The sequence below is a fragment of the Alosa sapidissima genome, chromosome 5, assembly GCF_018492685.1.
Source record: "Alosa sapidissima isolate fAloSap1 chromosome 5, fAloSap1.pri, whole genome shotgun sequence".
NCBI classification, from domain to species: Eukaryota; Metazoa; Chordata; class Actinopteri; order Clupeiformes; family Clupeidae; genus Alosa; species Alosa sapidissima.
This window is the reverse complement of record NC_055961.1, coordinates 18174473-18187717: the sequence shown is the minus strand read 5'-3', so window position 1 is coordinate 18187717 and position 13245 is coordinate 18174473. Positions and strand designations below refer to the sequence as shown.

Below are 13245 nucleotides of genomic sequence, written 5' to 3'. Positions count from 1 at the left end.
CATATATCAGTTAAGAGTATCATCTGGTTCAATACATATATCAGTAAGGAGTATGTCACGATATGTCGCAATATCATCTGGTTCAATTTGTAAGGAGTATGTCACCATTTGTAGCAATATCATTTTTTTGAGCACAGCAGCCCTAGTGCAAAGGCCAACGCACTTGTTGCTGAGGTTAAAGGGTTCACACCTTTCCCTATACTTCACACACCCTATAGTCAAGGTATTTTTCCATTGTGAAGTATCTGTCATACACACACACACACACATAAGACACGTGTCTTCACTAAAGCAGTCATTCTCCTAAAAGCATCTGCAGACTTATTATCAGGTCTATCAGCGTTTCCATCTTTGTTAACAACAACAAAATGGGTCTGTCTCATGGCATGGTGGGGCCGCGCGCATAGCAGGCACAGAAACACACACACACGCCCAGACATACACACACGCCCACCCACACACACACACACAAAACATCACTTGCCCATATGCAGATATTGGCAGCCTGGTGTTCACACACACACACACACACACACACACACACAGACTGAGAGCAGCCCTTTGTGGTTTTGCAAGCTCTGCTTAAAGAGCTTTACCTGCATTAGAGAGGGGAGATTAAACTCAGTGGGTATTGGAACAAAGTGTGTGTGTGTGTTTGTGTGTTGTGTGTGTGTATGAGAGAGAGAGAGAGAGAGAATGTGTGTGTGTGTGTACGAAAGAGATAAAGTGTGAGAAAGTGTGTGTGTGTGTGTGTGTGTGTGTGTATGTTCATTGTAAGTGGTGCAACAGGAGACCTCTTGTCATCATTGTGGAACCTTTAAATGCCTTGATCTCCTGCTCTTAGCAGCTCAGCACGTTGTTCAAGCAGCACCTTGTAAAGCAGGAGAGGAATTAAGACACAGGCCCCACGGGGTCACATCACACACCAAGCAGACCCTGTCATAGAGTAGAATGTAAAATAAAGTAGAGTAGCCTATATGTAGTACTCTTTGGCTCCACATTGGACTCTGTCCAGCGAAGTTCTGTTCTGACCTTGTGAAACCAGTACGAAACGTTGCCTACAACACCCATATGGTATGGGTTAATCAGTATGACATCAACTCTGTCTCTCCTCAGAAAGTGGGTGCTTGTTTATAGCAAACGGTATGTTCTTCTAACCGCCGGGACTAACGGCGGCTTTAGGGTCGCGGATGGACTACAGGCTGCATTCGATAGAGAGAGCGCGGGGGAGAGAGAAATTGCAGACAAAAGGCGCATGCCGGCCGTGCGTTTTGTGGGCGCGTCTACGCCCCCCCCCCTCTCTCTCGTTCACTCGCTGTCTCTCTCGGTCACACACTCGTCCCCACATCCACGCGCACTCCCGCACCCTCCCTCTGCTCGGCACAGCGCTCACTGCGTCGGTAAGTAAACGCACTGGTCATTTTGAACAATGAACAAATCTGACTTGCCACAACGTTTTGTTCGTGTCATCTAAGTTTATAGCATGGTATGTTCTTTAAGTGTAATCCTAGAGATGTCAGGTTGATAATTGTTGTAGATGTGTTAATTGTCGTTCGAAAAAGACAGCAATGTTGTCTCATAATAGAAAATATTTGAGTAAAAAAGAAAAAAAAAACAAATGTTCGTTTTCTTAAAACACGATTTTGGGTAGCCAAGATGTGGAGAGTGTTAAGAAAGAAGAAACGAGCGAACGAGCAGGTGGTTGAAAGCTACGCCCTGGTCTCCGTTTTTGCCCACTCTCCTCACTGTTAAAAAAAAAACCCAATAGATGTCTTATGCCGTAAGGTGTGTGTGTGTGCATGTGGATGTGGGGGCGCGGTAACATGCCGGTTTAGCCAAATGTATTCCTCTGTACCCCGCAAATGCAGTTGGGCACAACGAAGCAGCAATGCGTTAATGTATTTAAAATCTATTATAAATAGACTTAAATAACATTTTTTCTGAGATACAGTTAATTAACAAAGAAGTAGCTATGGTGAGGTTAACAGAGAGCGAGGGAAAGCGCAGAATGGATATGAGATTCCGCAGTTTTCTTTCTTTCTCTGCCAGCCAATTGCTGTCTGAATACAATGAAACATGCGCCTCGAGATGAGGGAGAACGGGGGATAGAGAGCAGATGAGATGGAGAGAGAGACAGAAAGACAAGGAGGAACAGGGAATCCTGTCAAGGTTTTTCAGCCACGCTTCTTTTGTGTCCCCTGCAGAAGGAGTGTGTGTGTGTGTGTGTGTGCGTGTGTGTGTGTGTGTGTGTGTGTGTGTGTGAATGGGCTATGCAGCAAATGCTGGTCATTAGGTGTGGTCTCAGAATCCTCTCTTAAAATAGTCTGGACACATTGGAGCGCTGCTGGCCACTACAGCTGTATATTCTGCTGGTGACGTCATGATGCATTTTAGGATTTGTGGTCATTTGCTGTGATGGTATCATGAACTGTAAGAGTAGCACTGCTAAGTAATAATTAATCAATGTGTGTGTGTGTGTGTGTGTGTGTGTGTGTGTGTGTGTGTGTGTGTGTGTTCGGTTACACTATCACTGTTCAACACTAATCAGGAAGAAAGGCAAGAGTGTATTCCAACAATGGAACTGTAACAGTGATCTCTGTGTTTGTGTGTGTGTGTGTGTGTGTGTGTGTGTGTGTGTGTGTGTGTGTGTGTGTGTGTGTGTGAGTGTGTGTGTGTGTGTGAAGATTATTTAAAGGGACAGAAGACATCTATTAGTGCCAGAAGGCACACATCACAGAACAATAAGATCTCTCTCTCTTGTTCTCTCTCTCTGTTGGGTGAAGGGGTGTGCAGGTCAATTAAGTGGTCATTTCCGTGAACAGATGGAGTTCCGCATGTGTGTGTGTGTGGCGGGGGGGTGGGGTGGGGGGGGGGGGTGTTATTTTAGATTGATGGCTGGTTGTTTTCAGTTTGACTGCGTGTGTTAGTCGCAGATACACACAAGACTTAAGGGACTTGTGAGTTTGTGTGTGTTGGGGTGGGGGACTATAAAGCATAAAGGATGTGTATGTGTGTGTGTGTGTGTGTGTGTCTGAGAGAGAGAGAGAGAGAGAGAGATAATGGAATGACATGAAGTCATAAATCACCATGCTTGCAAAACACACACACACACACACACACACACACACACACACACACACACACACACACATGTTTTTTGTGTGGATCACTGTGCTTCTTCATGGTTTTTGTGTGTGTGTTCACGTCTGCTTCATCTGTGTGTGTTTGTGTTTAAAAAGCTTGGATATGACAAGTGCTGCAGACAGATAAAGATTGCAACAAACAAGGAGGACAGAGAGAAGCTAGTTAGAATGTAGAGGCCCCTATCTACCTCTCCTCTTCAGACCCCAACCAAGCAGCACAGCATGAACCTCTAATAGTTAAGGGTTAAGGGCCGTTCACACCAAGAACGATAACTATAATGACTACGACAAAAAAATAATTAGCTTGTGTGAATGACAACGTCCACACATAAACTATAATGATAACGACATGAAGAATCCATCAAATTTTAGCTACCACATACATTAACACGAGAAGAGACTTTCCTTATCGTTGGTCAGTGTGGAAGCTTTTATCATTATAGATTATAGTTATATGTTTATATTTATATATAGTTATATTTTGTCTTAGTTAACAGCCCTTTTGTCTGAGCCTCTCTAACCCAGTGTGGAAAGGGTATATACTGTATATACTACTTTACTGCTACTAGTTTTCTACTTCAAAACAGGATAGGGTTAGATGGGCATCTTTTTAGGTTAGGAGTCACCTGTTTAGACTGAGTTGGGTTAGAAGGCCATCTTTAAGGCTGAGGTAGGGTTGGGAAGTTACCTTTAAGGTCGAGGTAGGGCTAGGTGGTCACCTTTAAGGCCGAGGTAGGGTTGGGAAGGACCTTTAAGGCTGAGGTAGGGTTAGGAGGTTACCTTTAAGGCTGAGTTAGGGTTAGGTGAGTCGGCAGTATGAGGGAGGGATGTGTGTCTGCATGCTACATCACCCCATGTGTGTGCAAATGAGTCAGTGGTGAATCATCAAAACATCAAAACACACACACACACACACACAGAGAGAGAGAGAGAGAGAGAGAGAGATGGTTAAACAGATGTGGTGGTTGTTAAATAATGCATTGGTGCTTCAATAATCAGAGATCAATAACATTGATTGGCTCTCAAGTGCTGCCATTATGTGATAGGTGTGTGTGGTGTGTGTGTGTGTGTGTGTGTGTGTGTGTGTGTGTGTGTGTGTGTATGTGTGTCTAAGTGTGTGTCCATTTCAGTGAGGGGATATAGAGATCGCTTGTGTGTCTGTGGTAGAGAGAGGGAAAGAGTGAAAGAGTGAAGGAAAGAAAGAGAGAGTGAAAGTGAAAAAGAGAGAGGGAAGGAGGGAGGGAGAGGGAAAGAGGGAGGGAAAGAGAGAGCGAAAGTGAAAAAGAGAGAGGGAAGGAGAGAGGAAGAGGGAAAGAGAGAAAGTGGGAGAGAGGGAAAGAAAGATAGAGGGAGAGAGAGTGAGAGGAAAAGAGAAAGAGAGAAGTAAAAGAGAGGTGTGTGTGTGTGTTGCGGGATCTTGCTGTGTTCCATTGTTGTGTGCTGTCATGACTTCTTGTCTGTGTGCATGTGGGGGAAGATGCAGCAGGGTAGCAGGCTTATCCATGTGTGTGTGTTTTAATAGTGTCTGTGTGTGTGTGTGTGTGTGTGTGTGTGTCTTTATAAAGCAGCAGATGTTTCTTATGAATAGAGTTTGGCAGGAGCATGTATGCACACACACACACACACACACACACACAAAAAGAGAGAGAGAGAGAGAGAGAGAATGCCCCTTGATTTTGAATACCTCCACTGGACTCTGACGAGAGTGGGAGGGGGCGAGCAAAAGAGAAACTCTAACAACCAATTACACATCCTTAGTAAGAGAGAGAGAGAGAGAGAGAGAGAGAGAGAGAAGGATGAACGATACAGCAAGGAGATTAAATAGTCAGAGAGAAAAGAAAAGCAGCAGGAGAGAGAGAGATAGGGAGAGAGAGAGAGAGGGAAAGAGAGAGAAAGGGAGAAGGAGAGGGAAAGAGAGAGCGAGAGAGATGGAAAGAGGTAGACAGACTCACTACCCAAGTGTCTGGTCACTATGGTAACGCTTGCCGGTGTCCAACTCTGTCTGGCCTTAGCCACCTTGCAAAAGACAGAGAGAGAGAGAGAGAGAGAGAGAGAGGGGAAAAGAGGGTAAATGAGGGAAGGAGACAGAGAGGGAGGGAAAGAGTGGGGGAGATAGACAGACGCGTAGACAGACAGACACACACACACACACACACACACACACACACACTGGCAGACAGACAGAAAGGGGAGGAGGAGAGGGGGAGGGAGCGAGCAGAGGAGAGGGGAGGAGGAGGAGAGGATGAGAGAAGGAGAAGAGAGGAGTAGGGGAGAATAGGTACTCAGACCTCACATTGTGCCACTTTCAGTAACAATGAGAATAAAGTTCCTTTCCTTCGGCAGTGTGTGTGTGTGTGTGTGTGTGTGTGTGTGTGTGTGTGTGTGTGTGTGTGCGCGCATGTCTCCACGTGTGCATATGTGTGCTGTGTGTGTGTGTGTGTGTGTGTGTGTGTGTGTGTAGTCGATACTTCAGGGTATCTAATTGATAGTGAAAGCTTCTCCTCTCTTCATTTCCAAAGCAAACTGATACTCTCCAGAGAAAGAGAGATAGAGAAGGAGAAAGGGATGCACAGAGAGATAGAGAGGGAGAGAGGGAGTGGGCGAGAGAGATGGACAGAGAGAGATAGAGAGGGAGAGATGGAGAGTATGGAAAAACAAATAGAGAGGGATGGAGAGAGATTGGGGGGGTATGAGAATGAAAGAGGCGGCGGCCATCTTGTGTGTTAGAGGAGTATAGCTTGTGTGTATGTAGTAGCTGGTATACTGTCGATGCATCTGGTTGGACTTGCCAGTGTCAGAAATGATGAAACTCTTGAGTTTAGCCATGAACTATTCTAATATTGTGTTTTGTTTTTCTTTCAGACCACAACAGCACAAATTCCCTGCCTCCCGCGGAACAACCAGCGTTCTTAATCGCTACGGAAACCACCCGCACTCTGTCGCCATGGAGCTCAACTTTGACAACGTCTCTTCCCCCCCCTCCTCCCCTACCAATGGCCATTTTGATGAGCGAGAGAAGCTGTCATCGCGGAAGCCAGGCACTAGCTCCTTTAGCAACCGCGCTAACGGCCTACCCAGCCCAACGCACTCGGCCCACTGCAGCTTCTACCGTACGCGCACGCTGCAGACGCTCACCACCGAGAAACGCGCCAAGAAGGTGCGCTTCTACCGTAACGGGGACCGCTACTTCAAGGGGATCGTTTACGCAGTGGCTAACGACAGGTTCCGCACCTTTGAGGCCCTGCTAGCTGACCTGACCAGATCGCTAACGGATCACGCTAACCTGCCACAGGGTGTGCGCTACATCTTCACCGTCGATGGCAGCCTAAAGATCACCAGCCTGGAGGAGCTGGAGGAAGGTGTGTGTGTGTGTGTCTGTCTCTCTGTGTGTGTGTGTGTGTGTGTGTCTGTGTGCAGTCACTTCATATATCTATACACATACACCCATTCATTAGTAACCCTACCTATCTGTCTATACATCACTGACCCACTCAGTATCTCCATGTCATCTACAGTACATATAAATCCATGCATGCAGCAATTACTAAATCCATCCATAAATCTATACATTTCCACACAAACAATGTCTAGACATAAAAAGGCTTGAAATATTTCACCTCGCAATGAATCTAGATTATATGAAAGTTTCACTTTTTGAAATAAATTAACTTTCCATTTTTTGAGATGCACCTCTATATTGCTGCCTGTGCTGTAAGCATCTTTAAACATTTTATATGTGTGTTTAGATGTGTGTATTTGATTCTTTGATTCTACATTACGATTTAAGTTTCATCAGGAATAAAAACAATTCTGCATGGTCCTCCAAATCTAAGCAGTACAAAAATGTATTATAGGATTTACAGTTCAAGGCTAAAGGAAGTGAAACCTTTTCCAAATTAACACACAAACACACACACACACACACACACACACACACACACACACACACACACACACACACACACACACACACACACAGACAAACATGTCTCCTGTGATTGCTGACTGTATCCAGTGGTGTTTGTAAAACTGGACACTTCCTCTGGCCAGTGATATGGTCGTTACCATAGACACAAGAAAATCAGGCCCAACAATTCTCTGTTTTAACAATGGAATTCATGATGGGTGTGTTATTTTGGGCACACACATGCCACACAAGCACACACACACACACACGTTTCTTGAATTTCCCCTGGGGATCAATAAAGTATCTATCTATCTATCTATCTATCTATCTATCTACATACACTCTCACATGCATGCTCTGAAAAACACACACACACACACACACACACTGAGGTGGTGAGATTTAAGAGATTGAAAGTGACACACATGACCCCACCTCTGCAGGTGGCCAGACTCTGTGCGTGTCTATGTCTGTCCCTATGTCTGTGTGTGTGTGTGTTTCTCAGACTATGTCTGTGTGTGTGTGTGTGTGTGTTTGTGTGTTTCTCAGACTACTGTATGTCTGTGTGTGTGTTTCTCAGACTATGTCTGGGTGTGTGTGTGTATGTATGTGAAGGCGTGTGGGTGCGTGCATGTGTGAGAGAAAGGAGTGCAGATGAGTGTATGTGTCTACATGCCTGTTTGAGTGGAATTGTGCCCTGTAGGGAATGTGTATACGTGTGTGTGTGTGTGTGTGTGTGTGTGTGTGTGTGTGTGTATGCTAGTCTTAATGTGTGTCTGGTGTTTGGAGCAGCCAGATTGTAATTTATTAGATGAAGGACAAATCTACTCAACACAGCAGGCAGATCTTGTGTGTGTGTTTGTGTGTGTGGAGTGCATGAACTTATATGGGCATGTGTGTGTGCCTGTTCTATGTGTCTTTGTAGGGGTTTGTCTGGCACCATATCTACTACTCTGTCTGTATAAGAGTGGGTACGTGTGTGTGTCCTGTGTGTGTATGTGTAAGTGCATTAGTCCTCTTATGTGCGTGTGTGTGTGTGTGTTTGTGTGTAAGTGCATTAGTCTGTTCCCTTATGTGTGTGTGTGTCCTGTGAGTGTGTGTGTGTGTGTGTGTGTGTGTAGATAAAGACCACCAGGGGGTTGGATTATGCAAATGAGACAAGAGATTATTCAAGGATTTTAATTTGATGAGACTACAGTAGGTGTATGTGTGTGTGTGTCTGACCACCCAGGGTGAAAATTTGTGCAAAGCATTCTCTGACCTCTGATAGCAATCTGTAATCTAAAAAAAAATAAGAATGAAAAAGGTTTGGTTGTCTGTCCTTTATTTTCTCTGTAGTAGGAGAGTCTATGAGTGTGTGTGTGGGCAGGGAAAGAGTGATTGTGATACTGGAGGTCAGAAGGGGGTGATGGTGATGTCAGAAGGAGTGTTCATGATGTCAGAAGAGGTGATTGTGATGTCAAAAGGGGGTGATTATGAAGTCAGAAGGGTAGAGTGCGATGTCAAAGGGGGTGATGTGAGATCAAAGGTGGTGGTGTGTGAAATTTGGAGGTTTTTAGCTTTGTGTTGGAGGCTGCGGGACAGAGCAGATCTCTCCAGTTAGTTGAGGGGCGTATCCACAGCAAATCTCTCCAGTTGAGAGTTATATCCACAGCTCCGTGCCCTTTCACAATCATTCACAGTCGCATCACTAACACAGGAATCCATAGACACAAGCACCACAACTAAATCTAAATCATATTCTGCTCCCTAACATGGCACATGCTGTCTGTTGACTGCACACTACATTGTGGAACAGGGGTCTCCTGTGTATGACACAGAATCTCTCCCACTGTCTATCTATTTTGGGAGCCAAACACAACTAACTCTCTTCTCCTCTTCTTGCCACTCATTTCTCTCCTCTCCTCTCTTTTTCTTCTCTCCTCTCCTCTCTTTTCTTCTCTCCTCCTCTCCTCTCTTCTCTTCTCCTCTTCTTGCTACTCATTTCTCTCCTCTCTTCTCCTCTCCACTCCTCTCTTCTCCTCTCCTCCCCCAGGCGAGTCTTACGTGTGCTCCTCTGAAAACTACTACAAGCGTCTGGACTACACCAAGAATGTGAATCCCAACTGGTCAGTGAACGTGAAGGCGTCCTCCTCCAGCTCGGCCGCTAAGATGGCCGCGGCGTCCGGCGGCTCCTCTGTGTCACGTGAGTCGAAGGACTTCATCCGGCCCAAGCTGGTGACGGTGATGCGCAGTGGGTCGCGGCCGCGGAAGGCTGTGCGTGTGCTGCTCAACCGCAAGACTGCCCACTCCTTCGAGCAGGTGCTCACCGACATCACCGACGCCGTCAAACTGGAGAGTGGAGCTGTCAAGAAAGTTTACACACTGGATGGAAAACAGGTCAGACACACACACACACACACACACACACACACATACACAAATATATATACACACATACACACGCACACACACATATAAATATACATGTAACCCCTTCTTAACGGGTGTGCATGTTACCAGTTATAATAAACAAGCTATATCAAACAGTAGTGCAACAGGATCCTGAGGTCTCAGCGGAAGAATGGCAAGTTGGCTGAATATTCCTGAATACCATTAGGCTAACAATTAGGAGTAATGAAAGACAATAAATTCAATAGCGTGGTGCCTCCACTGTAAAAATACTACACTTACCTTAAAGCTTGTGTATACTGTAATGTATTCCTACAGAATTTAAATAACAAATGTGTAAATAATAATCAGACTAGTGGTGGTGAATGCATACAAAAGAATTGCCAATACACCCAGGATATAATGAAATATAATAAGGAAATATTTATTAATAATAATAGCCAAAATGGCTGCGATGAGGGTGAAACCAATGTTCACCCTGACTGGCTGCAACCGAACGTTAATGTTAACAGACAGTTAACGTCAAGATAAACACAGATAAACAATCACATGTAAACAGTATACAATTAGCAAACAAAACAACAACTCCTAAGCGCTTGCCGTTGGAGCTCGTTGGTGCACTCAATGAAGTCAGCTCCATGACCTGAAGGCAGGGCAACAACCGCTGCGATGATGTCCGACTCGCCGGTCGCTCGAGGCAAAAACCCAGTGTGTGTGTGTGTGTATCAGTATAAGTGTAAATTTACTCACAACAGGTTTCCATTCCACTCGGTCGAACAAGCCGATGACTGTTGTGCGGGCGCAGACGGGAGGCAAGCAGCTGCCTTGAGCTAGCCCAACGGTTCCCAAACTTTTTTCCCCGCGTACCACCACCTACATCCTGACTCGGCTTGCGTACCCCCACCATCCGACAAAAAAAAAGTAACACATTCTATTGACGCATTCCAGGCGTCATGTTTAATTAGCCGCCCTACATGACAACAAAATATGCAACTGGTCTATGAGCTCTCACACTAAAAAAAAAACAGTCTGGAGAACAACATTATGAAACACAAAGAACAAAGAGAACACAGGCTTAAGACTTCAAAAAAATATTTTTTAACACCTTTCCGACACTTTCCCTTTTCATCTCACGTACCCCCTAGTGGAAGCTAGCGTACCACCGGTGGTACACGTACCACAGTTTGGGAATCCCTGAGCTAGCTGATGTAGTTACCCGGTGACACCAGAGGCAGCAGGGTGGTCTGTCCTCCAGTGGGCACCGGCAGAAAAACGGTCCTTTGGAGGTGTAGCTCCTTTGGAGGTGTAACCGGAGGTAAACTCAGTCGTCCTTGAGAGGTCGGGTAGCTCCTGTGGGTCCAGCACCGGAGGTAATCGAGTTCCTCTCCAAAGCAGGAGATAGAGTCTAGCTAAGTCAGCTACCCAGGTCAGGATAGCGCCAGCGACTACTAAGTTAGCACAGGAGCTCTTGACAGTTGGAAGAGATCAGAGGAAACAGAGGAAAGTAATACTAGGCGTCGAAGTTAGGAGTTGTGGGCCTAAGAACAACAGGTCAATGGTCTCCACAAAACCAGCAAGTAACAGACAGACAGCAGACACTCTCTCTTCACACTCTAAACACGGACTAACGAGCCTGCTCCTCACAGAGGCAATTTTGCGGGCATTGACTGCTTATACAATTCAAATACAAACACGACAAACAAAGATATTTGATTGGTGCACATGGATACAGTAGAATATCATACAAACCACAGGAGCAAGTAAATTACAAAGCATTCTGGTACATGGAGTTAATTCATACAGTAAACAAAAGGGTAGTACAAGGTTATTAAGCATACTGAAATGTCGATTTGACAGGTGCTTACATACACATACTCACACACACATACACAGACAGGGAGGGAGAGAAAGAGGAGGGTGAGAGAGAGAAAGAGAGAGAGAGAAGAGGATGAGGAAGAATTTGGAGAGATAAAGAGAGGGGACAAATACAGATAATATGGGAGTAACCGCCTCCACCACTGCAGTTAGATCAGATCAAACAAAGCAGGTGGTTTTGCCATGCAACACAAATATCAACCACAGGACCACAAACAGCACACACAGACACACACACACACACACAAACACACACACACACACACATTTGAAAAGATAAAAAGATTAGCTACTAAATATGCTGCTTGTTGTCCAATATGAAAATCTGGAGTCAATATGAAATGGATGAAAAACTGGAAAGTTTCTGGTTTCAAGAGGATAGGCTCTTTATCAGTACTTCCTATCACTACTAGTCTCTCTCTCTCTCTCTCACGCATACACACCCACACACACGTACACACACGTGTGTGTGTGTGTGTGTGTGTGTGTGTGTGTGTGTGTCGGTGGGGGCTAGATATTAGTTATTATAGGATCAAAGACATTTGACAGTCAAAGAGGCTTTGTATTTCACAGGTGTAAACACAGAGAGAGAGAGAGAAAGGGTGAGAGAGAGAAATGAGAGATAGAAAGGAGAGAAAGGTGAGAGAAGAGGGGAGAAGAGAGAGAGAAGACAGAGGAAGAGAGACCTTGATGTCATCACAACTATGTAGAGACCTAAAGGCTGGATTCTTGCTAAAAGGGGCAGCCGTGGCCTACTGGTTAGCACTTCGGACTTGTGACCAGAGGGTTGCCGGTTCGAACCCCGACCAGTAGGCACGGCTGAAGTGCCCTTGAGCAAGGCACCTAACCCCTCACTGCTCCCTGAGTGCTGCTGTTGTTGCAGGCAGCTCACTGCGTCGGGATTAGTGTGTGCTTCACTAATTCACAGATTGGGATACTGTAAATGCAGAGACCAAATTTCCCTCATGGGATCAAAAGAGTATATATACTATACTATACTACTAAAAGCTGTGACTTGTGAGACTTGTCCATGTCAGTTTATTTTATGCTGTGTTTTTTACTCCTGTGTGTGTGTGTGTGTGAGAGAGAGAGAGAGAGAGAGAGAGAGGGAAAAGGATAGACAAATTGTTTTCTAGGCCATCAGTGGGGTCCTGCTTTTCTCAGTGCCCCAGTTTCGTCTCACCTATGCTATCCATAATTTTCCCTCTATCTATCCACTTATGCTATCAATCATTTCCTGCCTCCCCTCTCTCTCGCTCCCGTCTTCTCTCTTGCACTCTCTCTGCCCCTCTCCTTGCACACACACACACACTCTCTCTCTGCCCCTCTTCTTGCACACATACACACACACACACACACACACTCTGTCTGCCCCTCTCCTTGCACACTCTCTTTCTCTCTCTCTCGCTCCTGTCCTCTCTCTTTCTCTCTCTCTCTGCCCCTCTCCTTGCACACTCTCTCTCTCTCTCTCTCTCTCTCGCTCCTGTCCTCTCTCTTTCTCTCTCTCTCTGCCCCTCTCCTTGCACTCTCTCTTTTTCTCTCCACTCCGCCCCCCTCCCCTCCTGCCGCATTGCAGCCCAGTTCCTTTCAGGGGAGGCATTGAAGGCGGGTTGATCTTTGAGGAGAGGGAGGGAAGACAGTTCTGACTTGGAGCCATTTTGCTCCAGTTTGTTTATGTGTCTCTGAGGGAGTAGCAGTGTGCTGAAATCCCCACGATGGCTTTTAAAAGCCCCACAGTGGCCTTTGAAAGTCACAGTTAGTGATTCTGTTCTTTTAGGGGTTCCTCAGTCTGTTCTGTCAGGGGCTCCTCAGTTTGTTCTATTGGGGGTTCCTCAGTCTGTTCTGTTAGGGGCTCCTCAGTTTGTTCTATTTGGGGTTCCTCAGTCTGTTCTATTAGGGGCTCCCCAGTCTGTTCTGTTAAGGGTTCCT

General features: G+C 45.7%; 1 protein-coding gene across 3 annotated transcripts in view; it reads left to right on the top strand.

Moving 5' to 3' along the window:
• Window positions 1-1290: 1290 nt before the first annotated feature.
• The window catches only part of LOC121708438 (neuronal migration protein doublecortin-like), a 32498-nt gene continuing 20543 nt past the window's right edge, over window positions 1291-13245 (top strand). For all 3 annotated transcript variants that reach the window (XM_042091077.1, XM_042091076.1, XM_042091078.1), the window contains exons 1-3: window positions 1291-1400; window positions 6006-6502; window positions 9086-9429. In XM_042091077.1, coding sequence (XP_041947011.1) covers window positions 6088-6502; window positions 9086-9429 — 759 coding nt within the window. In that variant the 5' untranslated portion in view covers window positions 1291-1400; window positions 6006-6087. The remainder of the gene's footprint in view (window positions 1401-6005; window positions 6503-9085; window positions 9430-13245) is intronic.